The 16,198-nt window shown below is 38.7% G+C and overlaps 7 gene segments (V, D, J or C); 5 read left to right on the top strand and 2 right to left on the bottom strand.

Moving 5' to 3' along the window:
- Positions 1-909: 909 nt before the first annotated feature.
- LOC131985233 (Ig kappa chain V region 3381-like) lies at positions 910-1,400 on the top strand. The segment is given in 2 exon segments: positions 910-961; positions 1,069-1,400. Coding segments are annotated over 2 exon segments (384 nt in total).
- A 3,204-nt stretch (positions 1,401-4,604) lies between these two features.
- Positions 4,605-5,907, bottom strand: LOC131985651 (immunoglobulin kappa constant-like; the record flags this gene model as incomplete). The annotated part of the segment is given in 2 exon segments: positions 4,605-5,046; positions 5,877-5,907. Coding segments are annotated over 2 exon segments (372 nt in total), but the record flags the coding sequence as incomplete, so codon positions are not given.
- A 1,668-nt stretch (positions 5,908-7,575) lies between these two features.
- On the top strand, positions 7,576-8,057 carry LOC131985615 (Ig kappa chain V region 120-like). The segment is given in 2 exon segments: positions 7,576-7,627; positions 7,735-8,057. Coding segments are annotated over 2 exon segments (375 nt in total).
- A 1,900-nt stretch (positions 8,058-9,957) lies between these two features.
- On the top strand, positions 9,958-10,439 carry LOC131985232 (Ig kappa chain V region 3547-like). The segment is given in 2 exon segments: positions 9,958-10,009; positions 10,117-10,439. Coding segments are annotated over 2 exon segments (375 nt in total).
- Positions 10,440-11,592: 1,153 nt separating this feature from the next.
- LOC131985613 (Ig kappa chain V-III region PC 2485/PC 4039-like) lies at positions 11,593-12,405 on the top strand. The segment is given in 2 exon segments: positions 11,593-11,644; positions 11,829-12,405. Coding segments are annotated over 2 exon segments (408 nt in total).
- A 438-nt stretch (positions 12,406-12,843) lies between these two features.
- On the bottom strand, positions 12,844-14,136 carry LOC131985640 (Ig kappa-b4 chain C region-like). The segment is given in 2 exon segments: positions 12,844-13,299; positions 14,131-14,136. A coding segment is annotated over 1 exon segment (273 nt).
- Positions 14,137-15,583: 1,447 nt separating this feature from the next.
- On the top strand, positions 15,584-16,178 carry LOC131985620 (Ig kappa chain V region 120-like). The segment is given in 2 exon segments: positions 15,584-15,635; positions 15,744-16,178. Coding segments are annotated over 2 exon segments (372 nt in total).
- The last annotated feature ends 20 nt before the right edge of the window (positions 16,179-16,198 follow it).

Raw genomic sequence — 16,198 nt, 5'->3', positions numbered from 1 at the left:
TCATATTAAAAATATATAATTTGGTTCATATGTATATATTTTGAGTAATAATTGAGAATTTTGTTGCAATATATTAAAATATAACAAATATCATTCAACAGGCTTTGAATTAATGTATTCGAACTGATTTATGTTTGTTAAAGTGATTAATAATACTAATAATATATATGGAACATTTTCTTTAATAAATGGTTACAACTAATATTAATTTCCTTCTCCAAGAAACTAAAATTAGACTATTTTTCAAATGGATATGAGACAGAGAAAACTCTGCAATGACTCCTGCTAATGTTGGTAATTATCAGACACATATATATTGTAGATTATGATCAATAAAAAGCATGCATATAAATAACAGTGTCATCAGAAAAGAGGTCTATTTTTGCTTGAGTGTCTTTACCCAAGTCATTTATGATAGTAGAGAACCAAATAGGTCCCAAAGTGGAACCCTGAGGGACACCTTTAGTTATCTCAAGAAAGTCTGATGTGTGGCCCTCTGCATGAACAGACTGAGTTCAGTGTTCAAAATAATGTCTAAAGCATTTAGCACCCTGAGGACTGAGCCCAGCAATCCTCAGTTTGTTCAGCAGCAGTTCATGGACCACTGAATCAAATACCTTAGATAGATCCACAAATAAGGCAGTGCAATGCTGTTTTCTGTCCAAGGCACCAATGAGAGCACTGAAACATTTCTAATCAATACTCTTATAATGCTGATTATCAGTTCATCAGAGTGATCCAGCTCCCTGTTGGAGTCAGTCAGAACATTTCCATAGAGAGCCACTTTGCATCAGCAGCACCATGCTCCAGTGCTCTGGGAGAGTTTATAGTCCTGAGAGTTGAACACTGGATGACTGACAGCTGTCCTTCATGACAACAGAAGCCACAGAAATCCTCCTCATCAAAAACATGACTTTGATCTGCGTCCTCATCTGGACTCTCCTCTGCTGCTGTTTCACAGGTAAAGTCCAGAGAATCAAACTCCACTCCTCTATGAACATCCGTCCCTCTGAAATGAAGCTGACCAAACCATGACACTGCTTTATGTTTCTGTCTCTGTGTCCTCAGAGTCCAGAGGACAGTACACTCTGACTCAGCCTGGAGCAGTGAGCTCTGCTCCGGGAGGCTCTGTCTCCATCAGCTGTAGGACCAGTCAGGATGTTCATTTTTGGAACAATTACCACCTTTTAGCCTGGTACAAACAGAGAGATGGAGGAACTCCTAAACTGCTCATTTACTCTGCTAGCACTCGTCAGTCAGGGATTCCAGGTCGTTTTACAGGCAGTGGATCAAACTCTGACTTCACTCTGACCATCAGTGGAGTTCAGACTGAAGATGCAGCAGTTTACTACTGTCAAAGTTTTCACTTTCCCAACAGTCAGTGGGTGTTCACACAGTGAAAAAGCGTCGTACAAAAACCTCCCTCAGTCAGACTGAACAGAAACTGAACTGACTGCTGCAGCTGGAAGCTACTGCAGAGACTGACACACTGACAACAGATCATTTAAAAAGCAGGAAGCATTTTCTCTTCCTACTGACATGAAAAACTGCTGTCTTTTATAAAGGCTTGTGTGAGTGAAGCACATAGTTATGCAATGGAGCTAGATACTTGTTTGTAGAATCTTTTGGTTTCTATTTGCATCTTGACTACTAATTGTATGTTTGGAACTAAAATAAGGACAGAAAATGCATATGTTTTAGACAATATCAACAATATTCATGTTCCATTGAGGCAAGACAAAACTGATTGAGAATTAGGTTATTAGGCAGGAAAACAAGCTGACAATTTATTGGCTGGAGGGAAAAAAAGACTCTGTGAGAAGGAAAGGACTAACAAAACTGATTCAGAGCAGCTGTGTAAATACGTAAAAGTAAACTGAATCTCTCACACCAATTATAAATCACCTCAAGTCTCATTTTCTGAATTATATGTTCTGATATAAGTTCTCATATCTGTGTATATTGGACAACATATATGCTGATAGCAATAAATATTGCTGTGCATTTGATAGGGCAATGTCGGCAATGTCATTATTTAGATTCCCTTAATTTCTCTACAGTTCATAGAGGTCGCCTCTTGACTTGCATTTAAGCATCTTTGAGTGACTAGAAAAGTGCTGTATGAATGGAATATATTAATATTGTTATTATTAACATTATTATTATTTATTTTTTTATTTATTATTACATTCCTTCTCTTCCTATACATTTCTGTAAAACAAAATCTAACAGGCACATTTCCAATAAGCTTTTGGTAAAAGAGGGTTGTACCCTAAAACTTCAAAGTAAATTTTCTATTATGATTCCTTTTTTGCATAATGAGCAGAATCAGGTGTCCTGACTTGGTTTGGTTGACAGTTCACTGCCTCTGTGTGTTTGCATATGTGTCCTGCCTCTCTGCTCCCAGCTGTTAAGAGGCCAGTGTTGATCAGTGGCTGTCCAGGCCTTTCACACACACTGACACGCCGGCAGCACAATGAAGATATCACTGATTCTACTGCTGCTCACCCTGGGGCTCCTTGTTCAGGGTGAGACTCTCTTCTGAAAACTTTGCTTCAGGATCAAACCAGGTTCACCACAACGATGTTCTGCTGTGATGGAGAAACACTGGAACAAGCAGCATTTACCTTTTTCCATCTCGTCTGCATCTTAGAGAAATGACACTCTTCTGATATTAATCAATCACACTTCTCTTTTCATGTTCTCCAGGTTCATCAGGAGACATCATCCTGACTCAGTCTCCTGGATCTCAGTCCGTTGTTCCAGGACAGACTGTCTCTATCACATGTAAAGCCAGTTCAGATATAGGCAGCTATCTTCACTGGTATCTTCAAAAATCTGGACAATCTCCCAAACTCTTGATTAATTATTCTACAAGTCGTCAGTCTGGAGTTGCAGGTCGTTTCAGTGGGAGTAGATCTGGAACTGTCTTTACTCTGACCATCAGTGGAGTTCAGACTGAAGATGCAGGAGATTATTACTGTTCACAGAGTGGTCACAGCTTCCCGTTCACACAGTGATACAACGCCGTACAAAAACCTCCCTCATATAAAGAGGAACTGATCCAACTCAACAGCTGCACATTAACTACAACACGAGACATACGAATAAAAGTCTCAAAAGTACAAAAAAGTGAATCACAATCATGGACGTACAATATTCCCTTGTGCCAGTACCTAACTTTATTGATAGCTTTCACCAAACAGGTTTTAAAAACTTTATTTACAGCCATTTCTCATGTCTGCTTTTGTGAGATATTCTTAAAAAAACACACAAATGATTAAGACATGTATTTAAAAAACGACATCACTTTCAGTATCTTAATATGATTTTTTAATGAGTAATTTAACAATAACGCAAAATGTTTGGTGAAATTAAATAATTCTAAAATCAAACATAACATAAAAATAAGGTTTTACAGTTACTTTAGTTTTGGAAATGAGGTTTCAGTCAATGTGAACAAATAATGTAACAAAGTTAGACAGCAGTGGTTAATTGATAAGGTTTATATTTCATACCCAGGCTTTTTTATATTAAACCTTTCTAAGTATTTTGAAAGGGTTTTATCTATCACCTAGATGCTAATAAAACATTAATGAATCAGGTAAAGATGTGCCAGGGTGGGTTTACATGAAAAGGTTCAACCTGAAAATATAAGTAAACAAAACCCTCCATACTTTTAAATAGAGGAAACAGATAGAGGCTTTTCTCAGCAAATAGTAGCTTTTAAGACATTAAGAGATATTACAAAGATGTCATTATAAAACCTAACCAGTGCAATGAAATAATGTAATGCAGAACAAACATAATTGTTCTTTTAAAGGTCAGCAGCACTTTGTTTTCTGCTGAGACCGATGTCATATCATTATTTTTTACGATGCTCTACAATTCTTTTCTAATCTTGTGTGAGTGAGTAGAAAGACATTCTCCTGAATTAGGAGTTATACTACATACTTTTATAATACTGGAATTATTTTTAGATTTTTACTTTCATCCATCTGTTCATATCTTGATTAAATCCATGCTGCTTTCAGAGAAGAGAAAATGTAATGTTGTCCTGGATCTTTTTTCCAAACAATATCAATTAAAAGCAGCAGCAGCAGAGTAAAACCAATGAGTCAGGTCAGGACTGGGGACACTGGTCTGTCCTCAGAGTCTCTGAAAGTGATCAAAGATTTAAATGAATACACTTTAATAAGATAAAATTAGCATTAAAGAACGGTGTTGTTGAAAAATCTCATATTTTATTCATATTATATTACTTTATGTAGATGAAATGCTGCTTTTTATTTCTAATTCTGTGAATCCTCACTACTATTTATTAATAGGTAACATTTAACAAGAACCTGAACATCACACCTTCAAGGGTATGAACTAGTTTGAGCAGACATCTTTGGGATTTTCCATTGAAATGGTCTCACAGTTTTTATCTAGTTTAATTAATTTACATAAAAATAAATAAAAAATTCAAGAATAACCTCTTAAAACCACTAAAAACTACTCTGAACTATACCGTTTTAGGCTGGACTGTTATATCTTATGTATGTCAAAGAAAGAGAGTCAAAAGACATTTTCATAATACATATAATCAAATCTTTATTGCTTAAAAAATTTGAAAGCATCAAGACAAGCAAGAACATGTGAGAAAGAGAGAGTTACAGAGTGCAGAGTGAGAGCAGCAGCAGAGTAAAACCAGTGAGTCAGGTCAGGACTGGGGACACTGGTCTCTCCTCAGAGTCTCTGAGAGCGGAGTCTGGGAGCCCTGGGTGGCCTCACAGGTCACAGAGCCCACCTTCCTCCACTGGTCTGCAGAGAGCCTCAGGGTGCTGCTCCAGCTGTAGTGGCCGTCCTTCTCCAGCACCCCGGGGCTGCTGCTCTGCTCCCAGCTGATGCTGCTGCTGCTGCTGCTGCTGCTGCCGTCCACCTTCCAGGAGAGACTCCAGTCTGAGGGGAAGCCCTTGTTGGCCAGGCACATGAGCGTGGCCTCCCCCTGCTGCAGCTGCTCACTGGAGGGGGGCAGCACCGTCAGGGTGGGACGGGCATCACCTAGGAGACACCAATCAGATTAGAGGACAGCGGGACCACACAACTGTCAATCAAGCAGCAGACACTTGGACACCTTTCCTGTGTGAGAGTTGATTTTCTCCTTTAAGGAGTTTCTGTCAGATGGTTTTTCTGCTCCACCAGTCACTCACTCACACATTGTTTCACTTCCCTTTAAGAAGCCTCTCATGCACATCAGCACAGAGAGAATCATCGGACAAAATGAGCTGAAATATATCAAACTACACTGGAAATAAAAGAAGCAGGCAACTTTTTAAAACTCTCATCAACAGCATTTAAACCTTAACTACACATTGTTTAAGTTGTTAAATTTAACATAAAAAAATCAGAAAATAAACTGACAGCAATTAAATGTTCTTCGTGTTGATTTTTATTTGGTCATTATTTAGTAAACTGTTGAAACGATTTAAAGAATAAAAAAACTGCAACAATAAATTACACAATATAAAGAATACAAAACAAATCTATCTCCAATCTTTATCTCCACTTTGTTCAATGTTACTTCATGAAGATAATCTACCATAACAACAGTTATTATTATAGTGTGAATTTAAAAAATGCTCTTTACAATCAGTTTTGCAGTAAGTACTAAAAAAGTAAACAAGAAGTTTTTACATTTTTACTTAAAGTGGTTAAACTTCAGCATGAAGTTAAATGAAGCTAAATTAGCCTCCATGGTGAATGAAGAGCAATAAAAACATTACTGAGAGTTTTATGGATAAATCACACATCAAAAAACAGATTTTCAATTATGATAGAATATTATGCCAATTATTTGTACAGCCACTTTTTTAAATAAACATTTGACTTACTTCCAACATCCAATCTGGTTCCTCCACCGAACGTGTACCACAGTGATACAAACTCATTGAGCCGCCGTACAAAAACCTCTCACTGTAGAGAGACACGGCTCTCTGACTTTGTCTGACTCAACTAAACCTACAGGCCCTAAAATTGATACTTAACCATGAAAGTTGGAAATAGTCATTTATCCTGTGATTCAAAATATTTTCATTATTTGTATTACAGTGAGTTTTTGAAGTTATGTTGCTGAAGTCAACTTTGTCTCTGAGTACAAAAATCTTTGTCAAAAACGGATCAATGAAAATGATAAAGCAACTATCTTTATCCTGGACTGTGCAATATAAAAAATAGAAAGAAATATGGCACATTAAATATAAAAAATGTTAGATATTTGACTTACTTCCCAATTCCAGTCTGGTTCCTCCACCGAACGTGTACCACAGTGATACAAACTCATTGAGCCGCCGTACAAAAACCTCTCACTGTAGAGAGACACGGCTCTCTGACTTTGACGCAAACACAATCACTAAAATTAGCCTGCATTGTTAAAACACCCACTTTCCTTATATTAAAAATGTATCATTTGGTTCATATGTATATATTTTGAGTAATAATTGACAATTTTGTTGTAATATATTAAAATATAACAAATATCATTCAACATGTTTTCTCTCAGACTTTGAATTAATGTACTGATTAAAATGTGTTTAAGTGTTAAAGTCTCCAATGACTCATGCTAATGTTACTAATTATCAGACACATATAAAAAAGCATACATATAAATAACAGTGTCATCAGTAAAGATGTGTATCTTTGCTTAGATGTCTTTACCCAAGTCATTTTTTAAGTAGAGAACTAAATGGGTCACAAAATGGAACCCTGGAGGACACCTTTAGTTATCTCAAGAAACAAAATAATGTCTGAAGCATTTAGCAGCCTTAGCACTGAGCCAAGCATTCCTGAGTTTGTTCAGCAGCAGTTCATGGTCCACTGAATCAAATGCCTTAGATCAGGGGCAACTGGAGGCCTGGGGGCCACATATGGCCCGCACCCTCACTTGACGTAAAACAGTACAACTACATGCATTTGAGCATGAAATCTTAAAGTGCAGTGTAAAAATGCACAGAATTACTTTTGCAATTAATGTTGGTCTGCTGTTATTGCACTGATAAAAAAAAAAGAAGAAATCACAGTAAGTGGTTATTTTTTGTTTGCTTCAAACCTTTTGTATAGCTATTTATACTGTTATACATGCATTAGAGCATGAAATAAGTTAAGTTACTGCATTGTAAACATACTGACAATTGCAGTTTCATCATATCTGGTGAATTGCACGGTCCGATATGTGGCCCTGTGGTAGTGTTGATGAAAACTTGTGGCCCCCTCCAGCATTTAAGTTGCCCATCCCTGCCTTAGATAGATCCACAAATAAGGCAGTGCAATGCTGATTTCTGTGCAAGGCACCAAAGAGAGCATGGACACATTTCTAATCAATACTCTGATGATGCTGATTATCAATCAGTTTATCAGAGTGATCCAGCTCCCTGTTGGAGTCAGTCAGAGCATTTCCATAGAGAGCCACTTTGCATCAGCAGCACCATGCTCCAGTGCTCTGGGAGAGTTTATAGTCCTGAGAGTTGAACACTGGATGACTGACAGCTGTCCTTCATGACAACAGAAGCCACAGAAATCCTCCTCATCAAAAACATGACTTTGATCTGCGTCCTCATCTGGACTCTCCTCTGCTGCTGTTTCACAGGTAAAGTCCAGAGAATCAAACTCCTCTCCTCTATGAACATCCGTCACTCTGAAATGAAGCTGACAAAACCATGATGCTGCTTTATGTTTCTGTCTCTGTGTCCTCAGAGTCCAGAGGACAGTACACTCTGACTCAGCCTGGAGCAGTGAGCTCTGCTCCGGGAGGCTCCGTCTCCATCAGCTGTAGGACCAGTCAGGGTGTTCATGGTGGGAACCATTTAGCCTGGTACCAACAGAGAGATGGAGGAACTCCTAAACTGCTCATTTACCGTGCTAGCACTCGTCAGTCAGGGATTCCAGGTCGTTTTACAGGCAGTGGATCAAACTCTGACTTCACTCTGACCATCAGTGGAGTTCAGACTGAAGATGCAGCAGTTTACTACTGTCAGAGTCTTCACTATCCCAACAGTCAGTGGGTGTTCACACAGTGAAAAAGGGTCGTACAAAAACCTCCCTCAGTCAGACTGAACAGAAACTGAACTGACTGCTGCAGCTGGAAGCTACTGCAGAGACTGACACACTTCACTAGGCACACACTGCACACACACACACACACACACACACACACACACACGCTCAGGTTAATTTATTCTCACAGGCCTGATGACCGATTAAACAGACTCTATTACAAAGACTAAATTCATTATAATCAATTCAAATGATTTTTAGAAAAGCTATTTTTCCAGCTGAGGACACTTACAGCTGCTCGTCCCAATAATCATGAACCAGCTTATCTGTAGACAGAAAATTTCCTTGTCACTACTTGAAACCTTTCTATTATTGTTCATGCTGCCTTCAGACTCATCACACATTTGTTGGCATTTTGTAAACACAAATACATATGACAATATGTGAGACAATATTAGACCTGCAGCAGCTGAGGCATGAATAAGATTTCACTATAATAAATCACTGAGAGGAAAGTAGAAAGGACAACCTTTATCTTTGTTGAAAATACAAATTAGGTTCAAAAATGTTTTCCCTTAATGTATTAAAAATACCATGATGTTAGTTCATTACGAATTAAAATCAGTGTCTATAGACGTGACCTGAATATGACTGTAAATCTTTTACAGCTTTAATCACTAGCCCTTTTCATAGTGCTGTTTCATTCCGGGACATTTACGGCCCTGTAATGTCTCGCATGCGCTATAAACACGCCAGAAGCAGGATGCCGGGATCAAGTGATGCCGCCAATATTCCTCCTCCAGAGGTAGTCACAGAGGAGGAAAATTTTGGGGACTGTTGGAAGCGGGACCACTATGAACGGGCCATCCCGTCAAGGCAGAATATTTGATGCGCGTGACATCTAACACACACATCCCACTTTGTCCAACAGCCATCCAATCATGTTCAGCAGCACAATAACTGTGGCCACCGTCACTAACTGTTCACATCGTCCATCACTTATGGTAAACAAACTGGCATGCTAACTGTGCACAGAGTGTCCGGTGCTTGTTTTAAATAAACGGAGGTCGCTAAGTGAACACATGCTGCTGCAGCACATACATACTGTACAGCTACAGAGCTAACTGTTAGCCTATTAGCACTGTGCTACTGTGCAGCACTGCTGCTGCTCTGTCGCACGTCACTATCGTCTCCTCCCACCTCGTTCTGCGACGCTGGACTGCACTATGAATGGTCACGAATATCACGCCTTCACGGGATCACTATTAACGCCCTGAGGCGAAGCCGGCACAGATCTTTCCGGCAATATAGCAGAACTTTTGAGGGGACGGCAAGATGAAAGTGGCTACTGAGACAGTTTCAGAGTAGAAAGTTGTAAAAGTTGTAAACCTCATTTACCTGCTTTGAACCAGACTAGGCTGAGTTCAGTACAACACTGACTTGTACAAAGTGTCTTGGGGCATTAACCAGTAATGACATAATGACATTAGAGTTTTAGAATGAGATCATTATCACATTTTTTTTCAAATCTGAGTGACTGTAGTCATAAAAAGGAGTACAGGTCTACTTTAATATCAACACTCATTTAATTCAGTCTGTATTGTAACACACAGCTGGTTCATAAGTAAACTCACAAATAGAGTCCCAAAATGTCCAAAAATAATCATGATGTTTATATATGTTGTTAAATGTGTGGTACAAGACATTGATTTGATTTGTAGACCAACCTTTAATCAAAGATGTGAATGCGCAAGAAAATATGCTGGTAAACAGTCAGAACATTTCCATAGAGAGCCACTTTGCATCAGCAGCGCCATGCTCCAGTGCTCTGGGAGAGTTTATAGTCCTGAGAGTTGAACACTGGATGACTGACAGCTGTCCTTCATGACAACAGAAGCCACAGAAATCCTCCTCATCAAAAACATGACTTTGATCTGCGTCCTCATCTGGACTCTCCTCTGCTGCTGTTTCACAGGTAAAGTCCAGAGAATCAAACTCCTCTCCTCTATGAACATCCGTCACTCTGAAATGAAGCTGACAAAACCATGACGCTGCTTTATGTTTCTGTCTCTGTGTCCTCAGAGTCCAGAGGACAGTACACTCTGACTCAGCCTGGAGCAGTGAGGTCGGCTCCGGGAGGCTCCATCTCCATCAGCTGTAGGACCAGTCAGGATGTTCATGGTGGGAACCATTTAGCCTGGTACCAACAGAGAGATAGAGAAACTCCTAAACTGCTCATTTACTATGCTAGCAGTCGTCAGTCAGGGATTCCAGGTCGTTTTACAGGCAGAGGATCAAACTCTGACTTCACTCTGACCATCAGCGGAGTTCAGACTGAAGATGCAGCAGTTTACTACTGTGAGAGTCTTCACATCCCCAACAGTCAGTACGTGTTCACACAGTGAAAAAGCGTCTTACAAAAACCTCCCTCAGTCAGACTGAACAGGAACTGAACTGACTGCTGCAGCTGGAAGCTACTGCAGAGACTGACACACTTCACTAGACAAACATTGTACACACACACACACACAGTTAATTGACCCTTAACCTTCTGTCGTTTCTTTGTGTAAAATAAATTACAGATAATTTAAAAAGCAGGAAGCATTTTCTCTTCCTACTGACATGAAAAACAATATAAAAATTTCTGCTGTCTTTTATAAAGGCTTGTGTGAGTGAAGCACATATGTTATGCAATAGAGCTAGATACTTGTTTGTAGAATCTTTTGGTTTCTATTTGCATCTTGACTACTAATTGTATGTTTGGAACTAAAATAAGGACAGAAAATGAATATGTTTTAGACAATATCAACAATATTCATGTTCCATCGAGGCAAGACAAAACTGATTGAGAATGAGGTTATTAGGCAGGAAAACAAGCTGACAATTTATTGGCTGGAGGGAAAAAAAGACTGTGAGAAGGAAAGGACTAACAAAACTGATTTAGAGCAGCTGTGTAAATACGTAAACGTAAACTGAATCTCTCACACCAATTATAAATCACCTCAAGTCTCATTTTCTGAATTATATGTTCTGATATAAGTTCTCATATCTTTGTATAATGGACAACATATATGCTGACAGCAATAAATATTGCTATGCATTTGATAGGGCAATGTCAGCAATATCATTATTTAGATTCCCTTAATTTCACTACAGTTCATAGAGGTTGCCTCTTGACTTGCATTTAAGCATCTTTGAGTGACTAGAAAAGTGCTGTATGAATGGAATATATTAATATTGTTATTATTAACATTATTACTATTCATTTTTATTTATTTATTATTACATTCCTTCTCTTCCTATTAATTTCTGTAAAATTAAATCTACCTGACACACATCAGGTAAGGTTATGTTAAAAGACCTTCAAAGTAAATTTTCTATTATGATTCCTTTTTCCATAATGAGCAGTATCAGGTGTCCTGACTTGGTTTGGTTGACAGTTCACTGCCTCTGTGTGTTTGCATATGTGTCCTGCCTCTCTGCTCCCAGCTGTTAAGAGGCCAGTGTTGATCAGTGGCTGTCCAGGCCTTTCACACACACTGACACGCCGGCAGCACAATGAAGATATCACTGATTCTACTGCTGCTCACCCTGGGGCTCCTTGTTCAGGGTGAGACTCTCTTCTGAAAACTTTGCTTCAGGATCAAACCAGGTTCACCACAACGATGTTCTGCTGTGATGGAGAAACACTGGAACAAGCAGCATTTACCTTTTTCCATCTCGTCTGCATCTTAGAGAAATGACACTCTTCTGATATTAATCAATCACACTTCTCCTCTTTTCATGTTCTCCAGGTTCATCAGGAGACATCATCCTGACTCAGTCTCCTGGATCTCAGTCTGTTGTTTCAGGACAGACTGTCTCTATCACATGTAAAGCCAGTTCAACTGCTGGTACTTGTCTTAGCTGGTACCTTCAGAAATCTGGACAACCTCCTACACTCTTGATTTATCTTTCTACAAGTCGTCAGTCTGGAGTTGCAGGTCGTTTCAGTGGGAGTGGATCTGGAACTGACTTCACTCTGACCATCAGTGGAGTTCAGACTGAAGATGCAGGAGATTACTATTGTCAGCACTGTAACGGCTACCCGTTCACACAGTGTTACAACGCCGTACAAAAACCTCCCTCATATAAAGAGGAACTGATCTGACTCTACAGCTGCACATTAACTACAACACAACATGACGAATAACAGAATATCAGTTTAATCCTGAAAACATTTAATTTTTTTTTTAATTTTAGTTGTAGGACGGTTTTTTTTTTGTATGGTTGGTGAATATAAGTTTGCTGAAAGTTCTAATCACATGTATAATTCCTGCTACTATAATTCAAAAGTGTAATTATAATTATAATATTTAAGTTTCATGTTTAAAATGTCATACATTTTATATATTGCTGATAAATTTTACTGTACTCAACATTTGCAAACAGTTACATATCGTCAAACTTTACATGACAGTACAGTTTAGTAGAGAGTAAGACACTGAGCATGATTTAAAATCAGCTGATAGGTGAATTATTATTCATTACCCTGGAAATCTACATATAAAAATAAGATGAATGCATTTAAAATGAAAAATTGTTCTTTTTATTTTGGTTAAATTCTTACATTTGATTCATTTTATATCACTTTATGCAGATGATGAGCTGCCTTTTATTCCTAATCCTGTGTACATCCGTACTATTATTCAGATTTTTGAGTTCAAATGCTTTGTTTACTGTGCATTAATCTCAAGAATTCTCCTAATATCTTCTATATTTAAAAAAAAAAAAAAGGAGTCAATGATTTTCATAAAACATATCATCAAATCTTTATTGCTTTAAAAATTTGAAAGCATCAACACAAGCAAGAACATGTGAGAAAGAGAGAGTTACAGAGTGCAGAGTGAGAGCAGCAGCAGAGTAAAACCAGTGAGTCAGGTCAGGACTGGGGGCACTGGTCTCTCCTCAGAGTCTCTGAGAGCGGAGTCTGGGAGCCCTGGGTGGCCTCACAGGTCACAGAGCCCACCTTCCTCCACTGGTCTGCAGAGAGCCTCAGGGTGCTGCTCCAGCTGTAGTGGCCGTCCTTCTCCAGCACCCCGGGGCTGCTGCTCTGCTCCCAGCTGATGCTGCTGCTGCTGCTGCTGCTGCTGCTGCCGTCCACCTTCCAGGACAGACTCCAGTCTGAGGGGAAGCCCTTGTTGGCCAGGCACATGAGCGTGGCCTCCCCCTGCTGCAGCTGCTCACTGGAGGGGGGCAGCACCGTCAGGGTGGGACGGGCATCACCTAGGAGACACCAATCAGATTAGAGGACAGCGGGACCACACAACTGTCAATCAAGCAGCAGACACTTGGACACCTTTCCTGTGTGAGAGTTGATTTTCTCCTTTAAGGAGTTTCTGTCAGATGGTTTTTCTGCTCCACCAGTCACTCACTCACACATTGTTTCACTTCCCTTTAAGAAGCCTCTCATGCACATCAGCACAGAGAGAATCATCGTACAGAATGAGCTGAAATATATCAAACTACACTGGGAATAAAAGAAGTAGGCAACTTTTTTAAACTCTCATCAACAGCATATAAACCTTAACTACACACTGTTTAAGTTGTAAAAGTTAACATCAATAAATACAGAAAATAAACTGACAGCAATTAAATATTCTTTGTGTTGATTTCAGTCATTATTTAATAAACCATTCAAATGAATAAAAGACTAAAAACAACTGCAACAATAAATGACACAATATAAAGATTACAAAACAAATGTATCTCCAATCTTTATCTCCACTTTGTTCAATGTTACTTCATGAAGATAATCCACCATAACAACAGTTATTATTATGGTGTGAATTTAAAAATTGTTCTTTGCAATCAGTTTTGCAGTAGGTAGTAAAAAAGTCAACAAGAAATAAAGTTTTTATATTTTTACTAAAAGCGGTTAAACTTCAGCATGAAGTAAATGAAGCTAAATTAGTCTCCATGGTGAATGAAGAGCAATAAAAACATTACTGAGAGTTTTATTGATAAATTACACATCAAAAAACAGATTTTAAATTATTATAGAATATTATGCCAATTATTTGTACATTAACTTTTTAAAATAAACATTTGACTTACTTCCAACATCTAGTCTGCTTCCTCCACCAAACGTGAACCACAGTGATACAAACTCATTGAGCCGCCGTACAAAAACCTCTCACTGTAGAGAGACACGGCTCTCTGACTTTGTCTGACTCAACTAAACCTACAAACCCTAAAAATTGATAATTAACCATAAAAGTTGGAAATAGTAATTTATCATGTGATTCAAAATATTTCCATTATTTGCATTACAGTGAGTTTTTGAAGTTATGTTGCTGAAGTCAACTTTGTCTCTGAGTACAAAAATCTTTGTCAAAAACGCATCAATGAAAATTATAAAGTATCTATCTTTTTCCTGAACTGTGCAATATAAAATATAGAAAGAAATATGGCTCATTAAATATTAAAAATGTTATATATTTGACTTACTTCCCAATTCCAGTCTGGTTCCTCCACCGAACGTGTACCACAGTGATACAAACTCATTGAGCCGCCGTACAAAAACCTCTCACTGTAGAGAGACACGGCTCTCTGACTTTGACACAAACACAATCACTAAAATTAGCCTGCATTGTTAAAACACCCACTTGCCTCATATTAAAAATATATAATTTGGTTCATATTTATATATTTTGAGTAATAATTGAGAATTTTGTTGCAATATATTAAAATATAACAAATATCATTCAACAGGCTTTGAATTAATGTATTCGAACTGATTTATGCTTGTTAAAGTGATTAATAATACTAATAATATATATGGAACATTTTCTTTAATAAATAGTTACAACTAATATTAATTTCCCTATCCAAGAAACTATTTAAAATTGGACTTTTTGTCAAATGGATATGAGACAGAGAAAACTCTGCAATGACTCCTGCTAATGTTAGTAATTATCATACATATATATTGTAGATTATGATCAATATAAAAAACATGAATATAAATAACAGTGTCATCAGTAAAGAGGTGTATTTTTTCTTGAGTGTCTTTACCCAAGTTTTTTATGATAGTAGAGAACCAAATAGGTCCCAAAGTGGAAACCCAAGGGACACCTTTAGAAATCTCAAGAAAGTCTGATGTGTGGCCCTCTGCATGAACAGACTGAGTTCAATGTACAAAATAATGTCTAAAGCATTTAGCACCCTGAGGACTGAGCCCAGCAATCCTCAGTTTGTTCAGCAGCAGTTCATGGACCACTGAATCAAATACCTTAGATAGATCCACAAATAATTTCTGTCCAAGGCACCAATAAGAGCACTGTAACATTTCTAATCAATACTCTTATAATGCTGAATATCAGTTTATCAGAGTCCTCCAGCTCCCTGTTGGAGTCAGCCAGAGCATTTCCATAGAGAGCCACTTTGCATCAGCAGCACCATGCTCCAGTGCTCTGGGAGAGTTTATAGTCCTGAGAGTTGAACACTGGATGACTGACAGCTGTCCTTCATGACAACAGAAGCCACAGAAATCCTCCTCATCAAAAACATGACTTTGATCTGCGTCCTCATCTGGACTCTCCTCTGCTGCTGTTTCACAGGTAAAGTCCAGAGAATCAAACTCCTCTCCTCTATGAACATCCGTCCCTCTGAAATGAAGCTAACAAAACCATGACGCTTGCTTTATGTTTCTGTCTCTGTGTCCTCAGAGTCCAGAGGACAGTACACTCTGACTCAGCCTGGAGCAGTGAGGTCTGCTCCGGGAGGCTCCGTCTCCATCAGCTGTAGGACCAGTCAGGATGTTTATGGGAGCTATTTAGCCTGGTACCAACAGAGAGATGGAGAAACTCCTAAACTGCTCATTTACTCTGCTAGCACTCGTCAGTCAGGGATTCCAGGTCGTTTTACAGGCAGTGGATCAAACTCTGACTTCACTCTGACCATCAGTGGAGTTCAGAATGAAGATGCAGCAGTTTACTACTGTCAGAGTGCTCACTATCCCAACAGTCAGTGGGTGTTCACACAGTGAAAAAGCGTCGTACAAAAACCTCCCTCAGTCAGACTGAACAGAAACTGAACTGACTGCTGCAGCTGGAAGCTACTGCAGAGACTGACACACTTCAATGGACACACTGTACACACTGCGCACACACACACACACACA

Source organism: Centropristis striata, chromosome 14 (assembly GCF_030273125.1).
Source record: "Centropristis striata isolate RG_2023a ecotype Rhode Island chromosome 14, C.striata_1.0, whole genome shotgun sequence".
Classification (NCBI taxonomy): Eukaryota; Metazoa; Chordata; class Actinopteri; order Perciformes; family Serranidae; genus Centropristis; species Centropristis striata.
This window is presented reverse-complemented; position numbering and strand designations above follow the sequence as displayed.